The sequence below is a fragment of the Neophocaena asiaeorientalis genome, unplaced genomic scaffold, assembly GCF_003031525.2.
Source record: "Neophocaena asiaeorientalis asiaeorientalis breed wild unplaced genomic scaffold, Neophocaena_asiaeorientalis_V1.1 scaffold508, whole genome shotgun sequence".
NCBI lineage: Eukaryota > Metazoa > Chordata > Mammalia > Artiodactyla > Phocoenidae > Neophocaena > Neophocaena asiaeorientalis.
This window is the reverse complement of record NW_020172179.1, coordinates 243,121-260,281: the sequence shown is the minus strand read 5'-3', so window position 1 is coordinate 260,281 and position 17,161 is coordinate 243,121. Positions and strand designations below refer to the sequence as shown.

The window sequence follows — 17,161 nt, the reverse complement described above, 5'->3', positions numbered from 1 at the left end:
CCCAGTCCTATTTGATCTACCAACACACAGGGATCAGGGAAGAGGCAGGCAACCTAATCTAACAAGGTGAGGGAGACAGCACATCTGCCCTCCAGATACAGGGAGCTTTTATAAAAGGTAACAACGTATATAAAATTTCCCCCCAAATTACAATTCTCAGAGAGAGAGGGTTAGGAAAATAAATTTAGAGAAAAGAGTGGCAGATGGGATAGATGGATTCAATTAAAGCAAAGAACATCAAACAATTCCAGGGATGCCTCATTTTAATGGAACATGTCATTTTCTCCTCATCGCCTCCAGGTAACTCCCAACATCGGTTTAAGTAGGAAGTAGGGTGCGCACACAGCGCCTCAACCCAAGCAGGAGTTTAATATCCTCAAATGAGAGAGCTAATATTCCCTCCTCTCTTCTTTTCAATAGTGTGGTGAAACAGCACATGAATCACACTGAGCGAATGCTGGCTCCGTATTTGATGCACTTCCCCAGAACCAGGTGTTATTCAAATTAAATAGGTATTTTCCATTGTCATCTCCATTGAACTGATTGCTTTATTTGGTCGTTTGGCGAGTCTCCTTTTTAATTAAACCAACCGCTGTCATTTTTCTAAGAAAGATAATAAAACAATAAAAATATTTACACCCCTTTTATCTTCCTAAACATTAATCACGTGGGAAGAAGGTGCTACCCCTTTGCTAGACAGTTTTATCACACAGACACTATACTAACGTGCTTTAAATTACTGTTTTGCAGGTCAGTTTATTCCTATTAAGGATGTATAAGATTCTTGTTGTCACTAATAATATTTGTGACTATTTACTACCAAAAGGAATTCAAGTCTGCAATAAAATAGCCATATACATAGTTGGTATATAAGTATATAAGTATAGACATGCATATAACAATATATATGCACCACGCTGACCCCAATACTACTCCCAGCTGACCTCAATTTTCATCTAAAGTCAAGTGTAAAAATCTAGTAGTTGGATGAGCAATGCCTTCTTCATTCTCTGACTCCCAGCGGTGTAATCTAATCGACAGCCATGTTATCCATAGTTACAAAGTCATAGGTGGGTTATAGTTTCACAAAGATGGTATTATTATCTCCATAGTCAGAGAAACTGTGGAAGGTAGAGTAGAAACTACAATTATACCTTATAACTCTAACTGCAATAACATATACGTGTTCTATCAGTTAAACATGGCAGTGGTATCCAAAGTCTTGTTTTGTATAGAGGCCAAATCACTTTTAGATTCCAGCCCATACTTTACTATGTTGCAAACTAAAATCCCCCCAGCTAGAAGGGAATAATGTTTGGGCTGTCATATCATCTTCAGGGTGCTGGGCAGAAATAACTTGAGAAACTCAGCTGGGATAGTAAACTAATGTTGAAATAGTGAACCACTGCACCTTAGATGCCCTTACTTTCCCTGCTGATAAACAAGCTTTGATTTTTCTTGAGTGACTTAAAGTGGCTCCCAGGAGAGGAGACAGAATTTTCTGGAAGCTCAAGTCACTGACTCCCAGCCCCTGGGCTTGAGTCCCTTCATCACTGTACCCTCCACATACCTCAAGGAGGGTAGGGTTGTAACAGCCACTAGTGTGGTGGCATCGCTGTCACTAGAGACTTTTTCCCAACAGTTACATCATGACCTTGTCCTTGGTGAACTCTCTATAAAGTAGTGATTGAGTTTAAATAGCAGAAACTTGAGTACCCAAAGGATAAAGATATATTACTATACTCAGCATGTAGGAGATACTACTGTAAACCAGCTGCACAAAGCTGGCCAAAAATTTCGAGAAGGATGATACACAGTTCACAGGAGGCTCAAAAGAGGAACAAGGGAACGTTGCTCAGACTCTTCCTTTGTTAAATGTATTTTTCTAGTAAGTTTTTTGTTAACCCATCACTTTACATCCAAACCACTCTGTATTAGTTATCTATTGCCATGTAACAAGTTACTTAACTTAAAATGACAAGCGTTAAGGATCTCACAGTTTATGTGGATCGGGAATACAGGCTTGACTTAGTTGGGAACCTCTGCCTCAAGGTCTTTCACAACTGTGGGCCAGGGCCGTGGTCTCATCTCCAGGCTCGATTGGAGAAGGACACGCCTGTAAACTCTCGTGGCTGTTGACAGGAGTCAGCACCTCATGGGGTACTGAACAAAGAGCCTCACTTCCCCATGGCCTGGTGGCCAGAGGCCTCCCTCAGTTCCTTGCCACATGTACCTCTCCAAAGGGCAGTTCACAACTGCAAGCTGTGGCCTTCCCTTAGAGCAGGCCAGTGACAGCAAGAGTGAGCAAGACAGAAGCCACAGTCTTTTTGGAACCTAACCTCAGAAGGGATATCACTTTGGAACCTAACCTCAGAAGGGACATCACTTTGGAACCTAACCTCAGAAGGGACATCACTTTGGAACCTAACCTCAGAAGGGACATCACTTTGGAGCCACATTCTGTTTGTTAGAAGCAAGTCACTAGGTCCAGCCCACAGAGAAGGGGAGGGCATGCAAACCAGGATGTGGGGGTCATTGGGGTCATCTTAGAGGCTGCCTACCACCCTTGCATGCAAAATGAGGAATAAACACCAAAATGGAAGGAAAATTGGAAAGCTGTAGGGGAAGAGGAAAATGTTCTATGATCTAATTACTTCTACCTCTGAGCTCGCTCTCTCCCTTTCCCCAAATCCAGTCATACAACGTACTCTCTGATGAGGCCCTTCTTCACAGTGTCTCTCATACCTGTCTCCTCCTCTCCACCTGCATGGGACCATCAAAGTTCAGGCCTTCCTTTCTTCACATCATGAATAGTGCAGCACTACTTTTCTAACCAGCTTCCAGAGTCCAGTACATCCTAAACCTGGCTTTGAGGTACAGGATGCCAAGTGCAGGAGCATAAGATGACAGGCACAGCAGACCTCAGTACAAAGCAACTTCAAATCCATGCTCTTCAGCCATGGGGCAGAAACAGAGGTTGTAAGAACTAAAAGGGTGCTGGGGGAAATGAGGGAAATATATCGATTGTGGGGGAGTGTCCGCATATTTTAGGTAATTCCTAGTAAATTAAATGACTTTTTTTTTTTTAAGAGAGAGATACCAGAAGACCTTCTAAGGCCTTTGCTGCCAACCCCTAGGGAGAGGGGGGGAAATCTCAATTAAAGCCTCAAATGTCCAAAATCCAGAGAAAATTTAATGCTTCCTTTCTAGCTGGCCAAAGAAGTTAAGCCTGAAGTGAATTCTCCCAGCAATCAGATTCCCGCTGTCGGTTGCACGCGCTAATCCGGGCCATCCTCATCTCACAGTGGGGAGCGCTGGAAACGGCTCCAGGGGCTTGGCCCGCTAAGCAGCATCCTCCGACAGTGGGTGAGTCCGCTCTCCCACTATCGTGATCCTGGAGCAAAGTCTACGCAGTGGTTCTCTGAGAGCCGGGGAGACGCGTCGCGCGGAGAATCTGGGGGGACCCCGGCCCTGAGTTTTGAACGCCCCGCCGTCTGAGATGGGAAGGCAGCTCCTCTCGCCCCAAACTCACCTGCTTTTTAGAACCACTTGCATCTACCCACTGGTCTCAGCTCCCAAAGGCATCCGCAGAATCCTCCACGGCCCAAGGTACACCGTGAAAGAGAAGACACGGTGGAGGGAGAGGTGGCTGGGAGGAGAGGTCCCAGGGTCCCCTCCCTGGCTTGGGGTGGTCGTCGGGGAAGGGGGCTGCTCGGCCCCTCCCCACTAAGCGGCGGGAATCCTCGCGGGGGCGCCTCACCGTGGGCGACAGGCACCGGCGAGGGAAGGACGCGCTGGAGGGGCTGCGTGCAAAAACTTTCCGTCTTCGAGCGCAACTCTGCGGGGAAGACCGTCCTTCCCACGGCCCCAAGTCGCGCCTCTCTCAGGCCATCCCCGACCCCTGCCCGCACGCCCAGCCCCTGCGACTCCGGCTCCCAGGTGCCGGCGGTGGCCACGGCGCCGTAGCATCCCAGGGCCGGGCGCTGCAGCCTCGAGTCCCGGCGCGCGGCCCCGCCCCCGGCGGCGGGCGTGCGGGTGCCGGGCCTCGGGGTGTCTCTCTGGTGCCCCTGGCGGCGGCGGACGCCGAGAGCCGAGCCGGGCCGGGCGCTGAACGCCGGCTCCTCCTCCTCGCTCTCTCCTCCTCCTCTGCCTCCCTCCCTCCCTCCCTCCCCCTTTCAGAACACTCAATGTCGGAACGTTCCGAAGATGACGTCGGAGCGTTCTCGAATCCCGTGTCTCTCGGCTGCTGCTGCCGAAGGAACAGGGAAAAAGCAACAAGAAGGAAGAGCAATGGCGACACTGGATCGCAAAGTGCCCAGTCCGGAGGCGTTTCTGGGCAAACCCTGGTCCTCCTGGATCGACGCCGCCAAATTACACTGCTCCGACAGTAAGAACCCCACCGCCTCCTCCTCCTTTTATTACCCTGTAACCTTTCCATTCACCTAGAGCCACTGGGAAAAAGTGTGTGTGTGGAGAGAGAGTGGCCCCCGGTGTCCTCCATGCTTCTCCCTCTCTCTAAATAAATACACACAGAGACAGATCATCAATGCACAGAGAGAGGCCCTGCTGCCAGGGCTGTCTGTCTGTCTGTCTGTGCCCGCTCCCCGTGGCAGCCCGCGGGGTGGGCTTTCACAGCCCCACGGTGTATCCGTTCAAAAGGCTACTCTGTTGCTGCTTGCATAGTTTTTTTGGTACCTATCTGGGCCAGGTAGATGGAAATACGGACTTGGGAGAAAATGTTGCATTGTCAATTTTTGAAAGATTTTCATATCCAGTATTTATATCGATCTGTTTGCAAATAAACACTCTCCCTCCCCCCCTTTGACTTTGGCTCCCCCCCCTTTTTTTCTCTTTTTGTCCTTATTTTCTTTTTTCCTTTTCTTTTTCATCTGCAGATGTAGATTTAGAAGAGGCTGGAAAAGAGGGTGGAAAAAGCAGGGAGGTTATGAGGCTTAATAAAGAAGGTAAGTGGAGCTACTGGCGTCTTAGTGTTAGCATGTGTGGCAGAATCTTCACAGGATTTCGACTATAATGTGAATTGTTCTGCTGGGTACAGAGTGACTAAGGCTTGTCAAAAATTGAGCACGCCCAGGTGACTACTGCTTCGTGTTAACTTCTTTCAAAGTATAAATACAACTGGGGGGTAGAGGCGAGGAGGTTGTTGACGGCAGAAGTTTCCTGCACTTCAGCTGGAGTCCACATTTGGACCTTCTGGTGCATATCTGCCATTCGCCTTTGGAGCATCATTGCCAAATGGTGCGGGGTGGAAATTGCTGAAATGAGGAGCGGGGCTCCCTTCACAAGCACCCCAGCCTTCCTCGTGGGTAAATACACAACAATTTAATGAACCCGATGTGGTCAGTCATCCCAGCAGCTACTTCTCCACTCTCCCCTGAAAGCCATGGTACGTGGCAAACCTTTGCAGCAAGTTATGTTTGGCACACTTTGTGTTTGGTCACAGATTGTTATGTGGTGAGCAGGGTTAGGGGCATCTGTGTGCAGCCCCCAGTCGGTCACCCATCTCTGCTTCCCCAGCGTGGAATGGAAATACAGTACCTGAAATGGGACACAGTGAGTAGCTAGGTCATCCCAGACGGAGGCAGGCGAGTGAAGCCACAGCCTACTGGAACTGGGCATCAAACACACATGGTCATCATAAATAAATCATAGCCTATTCGCGTTTGCAAGCCTGCCATATGTAACTCTGACCTGTGGGCTTCACATGGAGCAACTCCAGAGGCCACTTTCTGCTGAACAAATGGATGGGTTCATTTGAATTGTGATTTACTAACTGGTGTCTTGTAAACGTAGTTGGCTGAAATTGGGGGTGGGAGGAGGTGCAGGGGGGCAGAAGAGGTTGGCAGGAAGTGTTGAAAGAGTTCAGCCATAAGTAGGCCATAGGAGCCTGGCTCATCCAAAATGAATGGAGAAAAGGCCATTAGACACAAAAGAACGGTCTCCCTCATAAACCACGGTGTCACCCTGGTAGGCAGCTGAAACCTGCTTGGAAAGATGGAACTCATTTTGTGGATCACACCTCAGACAGACGGTTTTCTGTGCCCAATCATTTCCTGACCATCCAGTGAGAGGAGAATTTGTGCTTCAGAAAAAATGACATGGAGGTTCAAATGCATGCATATTCAAGGACAGCGCTCTAGCGTAATGTTTCTGCTAATTAAGCACTTTGGGAACGAAACCTTTTTCTAAAGATGTTTGCTTCTAAATATCTTAGTGTGATCTTGACATGTGTCTTTAGGATGCACAAGGGAATGATGTCAAGTGGACTTCTTACAAGCGGCAGCTTATTTCTGCACAATGTCCTTGTGTGTTGGCATTGGAAAGTATCACTGGAGATTGTTTTTCTTCACAAACTGTTAACATCTTTAAAAGCTTACGGGGGGGCTTCCGAGGTGGCGCAGTGGTTGAGAGTCCGCCTGCCGATGCAGGGGACACGGGTTCGTGCCCCGGTCCGGGAAGATCCCACATGCCGCGGAGCGGCTGGGCCCGTGAGCCATGGCCTCTGAGCCTGCGCGTCCGGAGCCTGTGCTCCGCAACGGGAGAGGCCACAGCAGTGAGAGGCCCGCGTACAGGACTCAGTTATCAGACCACTGGCAATGAACAGGTTTCCACGAAAGGAGATGAAGTTGTAAAAACCTTTAAAGTTGAATAAAGGTTATGGTAGGGCCCAGAATTGGCACCTCTCAGACCTGCGTGATAGATTATCACCATAGCACACAAAACTCATATTCTGCACCCTACTCTGGGCTTCTGGTTCAAAAAACTCTCATTCTCAGATTCTCTTTGCATCATGAGAAATAGATTCTTTTAAGGAAAGAAAAAATGTAAAGCTCTCCTTTCCTCAGAAGTCACAAGTGGTACATCCCGTTTATTATATCCTTTTCCTGTAAAGGTACAAAGATTTAGCTCCTAATGATATGTATTTGCATTAAGGACCCCCACTGTTCAGTGTAACATGCAATTGCTGAGTTCACCAAATAGCCATGGATGGGCTGAAATCTCCTTGTTTGTGGGCCTGGTGGAATAGGTCTGGGTTAGCAATTCCTGGAGGTCTTCCTGGCATGTGCACACAGTTTTCTTTATGGATAGCGTATACACATATGAAGTATATATCTCTTCCCCATGGTGAGGAGTTTAAAGGTTGAGCTGAGACTTGGTGTCAGGGTGTTTGGTTGCCAAAGTCCCCGGAAACACTGGTTGCCTTAGTCTCGCTGTTGGCCTTGTTGGAGTCATTGTGTGGCAGGTCTCAGGATGAATATGGTTGTGGATGGATCTCTGCAGGACAAAACGTGGCCTAGGTGTGATTGTGTTTCTCCGTATGTGAGCATCCATAGACTGACCGGGATGTCATCAACAGTAAGCAGGTCTTGAGATTTGTGCTTTAATAGCAATGAATAGATAAAGTTTAGGAATTCCAAGTAAGAAATGAAGGTATATGATCCAGATTTTGATATTTTTTTTATTGTGGTAAAATAAACATAACATAAAATTTACCATTTTAACCATTTTAAAGTCTACAATTCAGTGATACTAAGTACATTCACCGTGTTGTACAACCCTCAGCACCATCCGTTTCCTGAACGTTTTCATCATCTCAACCAGAAACCCTGTCTCCACTGTATAATAATTTCCCAGTCCCCCTCCCCCAGGGCCGAGCCCTGGAAACCTCTGTTCTATTTTCTGTCTCTATGAAGTTGCCTATTCTAGATACTATATATTTGCAATATGTGTCCCTTTGTGTCCAACTTCTTTCACTTAGCATCATGTTTTCATTGTTCATCCGTGTGGCAGCGGGTATCAGAATTTCATTCCTTTTTATGACTGAATAATATTCCATTGTATGTACATGCCATGTTTTGTTTATCCATTGTCTGTTGATGGACATTTGGCTTGTTTCCACCTTTTGACTATCGTCAATAATGCTGCTGTGAACACTGTGATGTGATATTTTTTATAGACTAAGCTCAGGGAAAAAAATTAGGCTAGGAAAGTGAAAAAATAATCATTTTACCTTCTGCCTCCATCTGGCCACAGCTTCAGAAGATACAGGAAGGACTTGCCGACTTTTGAACAACCTGATTATTGTGAGATAATTCCTTCTGTGTTTCTTGAACTTTTTCTACTTCAATTCTCCACGTATATCAGTATGAAATGTTAACTGAATGCTTTGAAATTTCTGTAGTAAAGTCTTCACACTCATGTTATTATTTTGTCCAAAGTTAGCTAAAATTATGCTCAAGAGGAATTTGGCAAATACTTTTGAACCTTGCCAGATCATCACCTGGGTTCAGAAGGTGTTGTTTATTCCGTGCTTGTGTGTGGTCATGTGGTGTTATATTGAGGGCAGCCTGAAGCGTTGAAGGGAGCAGGGGAGAGGACTTTAAGCCCGCTTCCTCATCCTGTATAATATGACCTTGGGAATATCACTTCCCTTGTCTGGGCCTGTTTTCTTTCTAGTAAAGTAAGGGAGTGGATTAAAAGTCTCCTGAGGTCCCTTTGAGACCTCTGAACCTAAGTGTCTCTGTTGAATGTACCTACATTTGAGATGCAGTCATACTAGACAGGCTGTTTTTTGAAGAAACTTAAAAAAAAAAAAAAAAAAAGCAAGCCCTCACATTAAAAATACCTTACACTACTACATCCTGGGTTTATTTTCTCCTTCTATAATCTCTTGGTGGCAAACCTCACTGCATCTCCTACAAAAGCATATTGCGCTGCAAATAGTCTGTGAATGGTATGTGGCCTTTAGGACTCTGAGAAAACTGAGGGTCTGAGTCCAAAGCCCAGGGTGATGTGTTCCCCGTAGTGGAGAGGGGGTTGACCTCAGTCAGCTTGGATCCATCAAGCACTGAGATTTCCTAAGAGGAGGAGTCCCAGAAACCTGATCAGCCTAATCTAATATGTGAGCTGCCATTATGATAGAAAATTCCAAGGCCATTCATCTAGCTAACCTTTTAAAATAATTTTCTCACTCCAGCTTCATAGATTTATTGGAAGACTTTTTTCAAGCTAATTGGGGAAAAGCTCTGTGATTTAGAAAGATGTCTCCCTTTTCTAATTGCCTCACCTGAACTTTTTTTTTTTTAAGAACGTCATTTCATAAATAAGGACCAGGTGCCTATGGCTCGTAAGTGTCCTGGACTATACAGGTTCGGAGATAACAGGGTTGTTATAAGGACTTACTGAGGTGATACAAAGGGCTTAGCACAAAATAAGCACTTAATGAATATGTGCTGTTATTATTTTTTAGATGTTATTAGGATTATCATCATCATGTATTAATGAAGCTAGTTCTAGAAAATTTTATTATTATAACCAACTAGGATTTTTAACTAATCAGTGATGAACAGAAAAGATATACTCAATCAGAAATTTCATTTTTAGAGTAAACCATGTTATACTTTTATAAAGCTAAGGATTTTTTAAAAACTGATTTCTGTGCTATCCATGCTTTTAATGGAGTACAGCTGATATGTAGTCGTTGATAACTTTTATCAAGAGCTAGAGAAAAATACTTTGGCATTTTGGGGCTTATGGCTGAGAAAGATTTACAGAGTTCTTTCTGGGGACCAGGAGGTCTAAAAAATAATTTTTTAAATAATCGATCAGTTGTTTAATCTGATCAGTGAAGATAGAAAGTCCTAATGGATCATTGTTTGGGTCTTTTGGAAGCCTACCCTCATTACTTCGGGCGTGTGTGTGTGTGTGTGTGTGTGTGTGTGTGTGTGTGTGTGTGTGTGTGTCAGTGTTTCCAGGTGTTTCGATTTCATGTAGGTAAACTTGTGGAATGCTTCCAGTTTGAAAACTGTTCAGGGGACAGTAAGATCTTGCTGTGACTGTGAGAGTTTGCTGTTCTCCTGAGATGCTGGTGGAGTCAGGCTGGTCTACAGGAGGAAGCACGGAACGTGGGAATGTGTTCAACTCAAGTCTAGGAGTCTTGCGTTTATGGCTGGATGGGAGCAAATCGGAGAAAAGATGGCAACTGACCTGGTAAGAATGGAGGGTTCTTAGAATCCAAGCCAGGGAAGCCAGCGACAAGTGGTGGTGATTTCTAGTAAACTGCAGACAGTTCCCCTTTATCCTCATACGGACAACTCCATTATCTATGCTAACAGGCGATAGGAAGACACCAAGTCCACAGATTATATCGATAAACCTCATCTTCGCCACTGATTTCAACTGCTTTCTCCATTAAGCCTACCTTCCTCCCCTTTTGCTAACGAGCAGCAACATTTGTTCACTTTGGCGCTTCATTATCATCTCTCTTCTTTTGCCCAGTGCTTGGGATGAAAGGACATGAGAGACAGAGTGGCCTCAAGGTGGTAGGAAGGAAAGATGAAAAGGAGGAGAAGGGCTTGGAGAATGAATCAGCTTCACAGCTGCATCCCGTCGTTGGAGGGCGGGGGGCGGGGAGTGCCAGAACCAGGGCGGCAAAGCCGAGGGAGGGGATTTCCAGCACCATCTAGTTTTGAAAATACACAGCCTTTAAAATGACTATCTCTTTAAATATACAAGTATTTCCATGTGCCTGGGTTCTCATGTGGAGAAAATGTGGCTCTGGCTCCTTCCAGAAGGTACGGTCACCTTGTGCTGGGTTCTCGTCATATGTCAGTCTACAAGAATGATGCTTTTATCTCTGGAAAATGTAGACTATTTCCCTCTCTCTTTCTATCTCATCTAAATGCTTCTTATTTTTTAAAAATAATGTTCACGTGTTACAAAGTTGAGAAGGGTATGCAGTGAAAAGAAAGTCTCCCTTTTACCCTTGTCCCCAGTTGCTTGTGTATCTTTCCCAAGATAGTCTATGTGCATTCAAGTAGATACATAGATAGTTTTTCCTGCCTGCTTTCCCCACATGGCTGATAGCATCCTATAAGTATTGCCTAGTGTCTTGCTCTTTCCATTTATCTTAGGGAGTGGTCCGTATCAGTTCATGAGGAGCTACTGCAGTGTCTTTTTGGTGCCTGCTTAATGGGAGGATGGTTTAAGCCTCTGGGTGTCTTGCTTAGTTTTTAATACCCCCTCCTGCTTTCTTGGCCTCCGTCATGCATTTGAGACTGACAGTGGGACAGCACTGGGCTAGGCCTGGGGGGACAGCAGTGAAAAAGCGCAGCCCTTGCATTGTGGCGCTCCCATCCTAGCAGCCAAGGCAGACATTATAAAAGTCGTGGCGACCGTGCTGAGTGTTCTGAAAGGGAAAATTGGGGTACTGTTGGAAAGCACGACAGGGGGCCTAGTTTAGGTTAGGGGTTCAGTGAACGCCTCCCTGAGGAAATCTTGTTTATGCCAAAACCTGGAGAATGAATGGAAGTTATCCATATGCAGGGCTGGGTGGGACAGAGCTAAAGGAAACAACATGTGTGCAGGCCCAAAGTGAGAGAATGTAGAATGTTCTAGAAACTAAAAAGTCTGTTGCTGGTGTGATGATAGCAAAGCAGAGAGTGGTCTAAAGTTTCTCAGCAGGAACACTACTTCTTTGTGGTGGGGGACTGTCCTGTGTGTTGTAGGATGTTTAGCAGCATCCCTAGCCTCTGTCACTAGATTCCAGTGGCACCTACCCCTCCCTTGAATTGAAAAAACCAAAAATGTCTCCAGACATTGCCCAAGGTCCTGGGAATGGGGTGGCAGAGTACCAGATCACCCTGATAGAGAATCAGTGGTGTAAGGTGAGGCTAGAAAGGCTGAGAACACAAGAAAAAGAGACTCAACAATATCCTGCTACCATCTTTCTGTTTCTTAGGCCTGAGTTCCCGGTGAGGCAGCCTTACTGAATGCTTAGCAAGCGCGTGTGGAGCAGTGACTGTCCCCCGCACGGTGCTACCTTTGGGAGCATCTAAAGAGAGAAGACTCCATCCCTCAAGCAGTTCTCCTCCAAAGGTTTCCGAGACAACCCCTCCAAACCTTTGTGTCCATTCTGTAGTAAATGGTGACAGCACTGAGATTCAGGTTCTAATTCCGGGTGGCCCAGCCCTCCCTCACTGCGGGTGGAGGAGACCCCAGGGCACCGATTCGGATAATGATGGCATTTATTGTACAGGGGTCCCTGATGTCAGAAGCGTCACAGTGAAGCATTAAGGATTTCAGTTTATATTTAAAGTCAGGCTGGAAATACAACTGGCGTTCTGTGCAGTTGATTACCTGTGGGATTTGTCTGAAATGGGGATCCACATGATGGAGAGCAAAGCGGCTGGTTTCAGGATTTCCACATTAAGGATTAGAAAATAGGAAGGGCAGAAGAGGATCGGATTCCTGAGGGCTCTGGCCTGTGTGCCAAGTGGTCTGTGGCATTATTTAGGCCTGGAAGGCCATGTTCACTCTAGCCAGTGGCTCACAGAGGCCTGCTGCCTCCGCTTCAGAAGTGATTTAGGGAAGTTAGGCAGATTTGGGTTTTGCCTGGTTTTCTGTGTACATCGTGTTTATATCCTTTGGGCTAAGCTTTCATTCATGACGCTTTGTTTCATTCATGACATCCTTTGGAAGTAGACATAAAATGGTAGCAGCAGACACAGGGAGACCCTGTCCTAATCAAATCCCTTTTATCCAAGGACCCCATCCTCTGAGGTGGCCCAATGTTCATGTCTGGAAACTAGGGTCATTTAGTGACTGCAATAGAAGTGACATCACCAAGATGGTGACATAGGTCATTCCCGACTTTGCCCCTCCTCACAAGAACAACTACCAACTATTCATGGACAAGACACCACTGGAGAAAATCCTAGAACACAGGGGTGAGGCTGAAGCACAGCCCTGCGCCACAGAGAGCAAGGCAGATGGCTTTAGAAGGGTCAGAGGAGCAGCTACACATGACTGCGTGCCCCTGCCCCAGGCCAGCAGCACCCTTGAGGAGACGCTGCCCCTCTCCTTGCAGAGGACCGCAGGGACATCCACACCGACCCTCCCAGTGTGTGGGTCACTTCTTGGGAGCCCTGATGCCAGTCTTGCCTCGCAGGGACCATGGGGGAATCTCCAGGGCTTGACCACTGGGAGTCCAATCATGACCGCAGCAATCACAGGTAGTTCTGATGGAGAGGGAGAGGGTTGGCCGGTGGGTTGACCTTCTTCTGAATTGTAGAAACTGAATGTCAAGGACTGACTTCCGTGTGTGTCTCTCTCCTAAAATTCTTGGTGCGATGTTCTGCCGAGGTTGGGCTCCCAGCTAATGCTGGTTGGCTGGCTCTCTCTTACTCTCTCCTGTGGCAGAGCTCAGATTGGCCACATCAGCCAAATGGACTTGGATTTGGATCCTGAGGCACTTGAACAAATGATGAGAGCCTAGGAAAGCCGTTCCTGCAAGTGAGCTGAGGCCGAGGACCCTTACCATGCCAGCGTTAGACTCGGCTACGCAGTTGCCTCTAAGTCAAGCTGGAATTCCACTGTGGGGAAAGCTTTTGTTTTTATGTGGATGCTTTATCTTTGTACCTGTGGTTTCATAACACAATTCTGCTTGCCAATTTCAGGGATCAGGTGCTTAAAGAAGAAAGGAAACCAAGTAAATACTCTCTAGGGCAGGACAGAGTAACATCCGGAAGATAAAAGTGACTCAGTGACGGGCTCCTTGAACATAGAAGCAGTTATCAGTGTACCTGTTCTGTGAAGCCAGTTGCGGTTCTCTGAACATTAACAGTTCAAGGACCCCTTTTGCCGGGGGATTGTGGGAGCAGGGGAGCTCTGTGACCCTGCCGCAATACACCAGTAGGTCATGGAGTCCTGGGTTGGGGGTGGGGAGACAGGACATCCAAACTGATGACACTAACCAGGGTATGGAAGATGGTTGAGACCTAGTTTGGTTGTATCAGACCAAGGTGGTGTCTAGCTCTTTCTCAGAGCATAGTGGCCACAAAAAGACAAATACGATATGATTTCACTTATATGAGGTTCCTAGAGGAGTTATATTCATTGAGACAGAGAGTAGAATGGGGGTTGCCAGGGACTGAGGGAGGGGGGAAGTGGAGAATTTGTGTTTAATGGGTACAGAGTTCCAGCTGGGAAAGTTGAAAAAGTTCTGGAGATAGATGGCGGTGACAGTGAACTGAACATATAAAAATGGCTAAAACGGTAAATTTTTATGTTATGTCTATTTTATCACAAAAGTGCATTGGCATTGCAGGCTTAGAAGCTTCATGGAGCATTATTTAAATCTGGACTCAGCCACTTAGTAGCTGTGTAATAGGATAACTTTTCTGAGCCTCAATTTCCTCATTTTCAGAATAAGAATAATAGCAGCTCTCAGGGTTGATGTGAAAACACATGAGATACTATGTGGCATACAGTAGGTACTCAATAATGTAAGCTTCTCTTATGGTGACTGTCACTTTTACCAGGAACTTGGGTCCTCTTCCTTGCCTTAGCCGAGCTGCCACTTCCAGGGGACAGACGGCATCCTTACTGCTCCAGGAGTGTGCCTTGACTCACTAGGCATCTTTGGTTAATATTTTTTCCCTCATGCTTTAAGGATGCCAGGAATAAAAACAAGAAGAGTTGGACCCATGTCCCTGTGCTGTGAGTTTTCAAGGGCAAGTCAGTTTCAGTTTTTCCAAAGTGTGGTCATTTGGGGGACCCTGTGTTGGAATCACCTAGGTACTTAGCATCCCAGGCTGCAGTGACACTGAATCTGAAGCACTCAGAGTGGAACACAAGAATGTGCATTTTAACATGCTCCCTAGGTGGCTCTGATGTTTACTGAACTTTGGTTACAGGAAGTGGCTCTTGACCCTGCCCACCTTGGGAATCCTTTGTGAAGCTCTTTAAAGGCCGAGGCACCAGGACCACTCCCAGACACTTGGATTCCGTAGGTCCAGTTTAAGGGGTTCTGGGGAGCTGCTTATATGTTTTTTAAAATTTCTTATTATTATGTGTTTTTAAAAATAACAATCGTAGCTGCCATTTACTGAGCATTGAGTAGGTGCCAGACATAGAGCTAAATGTGCATTTTTCTCATTTAACCCTCATGACACTCTCTAAGGCAATTCCTGTATCAACCTCATTTTAGAGATTAGGAAACTGAAGCTCAGCGAGGTTAAGTGATTTACCCAAGGTGATATAGCAGGGAAGGAGAAGAGCTGGGATTTGAACCCAGAGGCAGGCTGATTCCAGAGGCAGTACTCTTAAGCACTGTGTCATAATGTTTCCCTAGGAGCAGGGCTAGGACTAAGGGGAGGCCGGCGGGGCCCCCAGAACACACGTTTAAAGATGCACACACAGGCTCCCGCAAATGCACAGCGAGGGCCTCCTTAAATGCTGCACCCGAGAACCTCACTCACCTCACTCACCTCACCCTAGTACCAGCCCTGCCTCAAAGAGTATGTTCTTTAAGCAAAATGGTTATAGTTTTCTTCCCCCTCATGTGTGTACGCCTGTGGCCTGCTGATGAGGCCCCAGGTCTCCCCCTCAGTGAAATGCTTTCTCATCCCAAGGCCCCAGCTCTGGGGCCTCTGTGGTCAGAGCCCTGGCCTCAGGGAAATCTCAGGAGCTGACTTAAACTGTTCCTTTTTGGGAGAAGGTGTTAGCAGAGATGGTTGCCAAGCAACTCCAGGGGCATCTATCTACAGTGATGATTTCTCTTTTTTTTCCCCCTTTTGAACATCTTCTAGGCCGCTTTTTAGTTTCCCTCTTGGCAGTGGGATTGTTAGTGATTTCATGAAGGGTGTGCTCCTTTGGATGCTGGAACAGAGATTCCTTTTCAATACCCTCCAGTTAGAGGTGACCTATTGATGGGCAATGCGCCTGCTAAGTGGGTGTGAAAGACCTTTGACTTCTTCAGCCACAGAGATACCCTAGTTGTGACTGGCTCTGAGGGGCAGTGACAAAGAAGAGTCTGTGGCTGGACTGGCTGAGAGAGGCACAGAATGCATCTCCCACATGAGGATAGGGCGACGTGGTGATGTTCAGGTCCGTGACTCTAGATTTCACCTACTCCCCATTAACTAGGGTACTTAGCATTTTGTACGTGGGGACCTGGCTGGTCCTCAAGGAACTGGATGAAGATCTCTCTCTCTGTCTCTCTGTCTCAGTGGTTTTTAGAGACCAGGGGATCCCTCGACATGTGTTTCCTCTTCAGCGCTGTCCCTCCTACGCAGTTCCCTCATCAGCGTGGGGTTTCAGGTGACCTTTGATGGGCCCTAGTCCCTTGGTCTGCTGGCCGGTGTTTTGATCCTCCTGAAGAGGCCCAGAGCTCGTGGGCTGGAACACCTTTCCCACGTGACGGAATCTGCCGCAGACTGTCAGGAAGAAAGGGGAACACTGGGAAAGTGAAACCGGTCACGTTTGGGTGAGGCTGGCTCCATTTGGCCCACCCACCAATGACAGCCCCGTGACCCTCGTCCCCAGACTCCGGGCTTCTGTTCCTTGGCACTACACCCTTGACCTTGACCGTTGTGTCCTTCCTCACCGTCTTTTGCAGAAGCAGGGCAAATGGACTCAAATGAGTCCTGTCACTTTCAGAGGCTCAGACCAAACACGTAATGGCAGAAGACCTTTGAAAAGAGAGGTGGCTCTGTTTTGTGCAAACCCAATATAGAATAATCCAGCCTTGGACCGATTAGGGGGCTGTTTGCTTTCCAAACGAAATTATTGGGGATTTCATTAGATAGTAGACTGCCCTTGAGCTTTTTCAACACCTTATTTTCTTTTCCAAAGATTTGGTGATGCCCACTTTTTAATTAATTAATTTATTTTTGCAGTGCTGGGTCTTCGTTTCTGTGCGAGGGCTTTCTCTAGCTGCGGCGAGCGGGGGCCACTCTTCATCGCGGTGCGCGGGCCTCTCACTATCGCGGCCTGTCCCGTTGCGGAGCACAGGCTCCAGACGCGCAGGCTCAGTAGTTGTGGCTCACGGGCCCAGTTGCTCCGCGGCATGTGGGATCTTCCCGGACCAGGGCTCGAACCCGTGTCCCCTGCATTAGCAGGCAGATTCTCAACCGCTGCGCCACCAGGGAAGCCAGGTGATGCCCACTTTTAGGCCTCTCCTGCCAGCCCCTCCCAGCTCCCCCCTTCCCTCCAGGGTTTGCTGTGTGGCAACCCGCCCTTCTCCTTGCTCACGCCTCTGGCATACTGCATTGGACAGCCCCTCACAGGCATCCTTACTGCACCCCCAGTCCCTCCCAGACCCAGTGCAAGTGCAGAGCCTTCTTTGTATCTTCCCTGGGCC

General features: G+C 47.1%; 1 protein-coding gene across 12 annotated transcripts in view; it reads left to right on the top strand.

The window, feature by feature from the left end:
- Window positions 1-4,185: 4,185 nt before the first annotated feature.
- The window catches only part of ATXN7L1 (ataxin 7 like 1), a 243,812-nt gene continuing 230,836 nt past the window's right edge, over window positions 4,186-17,161 (top strand). For all 12 annotated transcript variants that reach the window (XR_003005423.1, XR_003005419.1, XM_024760906.1 and 9 more), the window contains exons 1-2: window positions 4,186-4,387; window positions 4,896-4,964. Coding sequence is in view for 10 of the 12 variants with exons in the window: in XM_024760906.1 (XP_024616674.1) it covers window positions 4,207-4,387; window positions 4,896-4,964 (250 nt within the window). In the remaining 2 variants the exon portion in view is untranslated. The remainder of the gene's footprint in view (window positions 4,388-4,895; window positions 4,965-17,161) is intronic.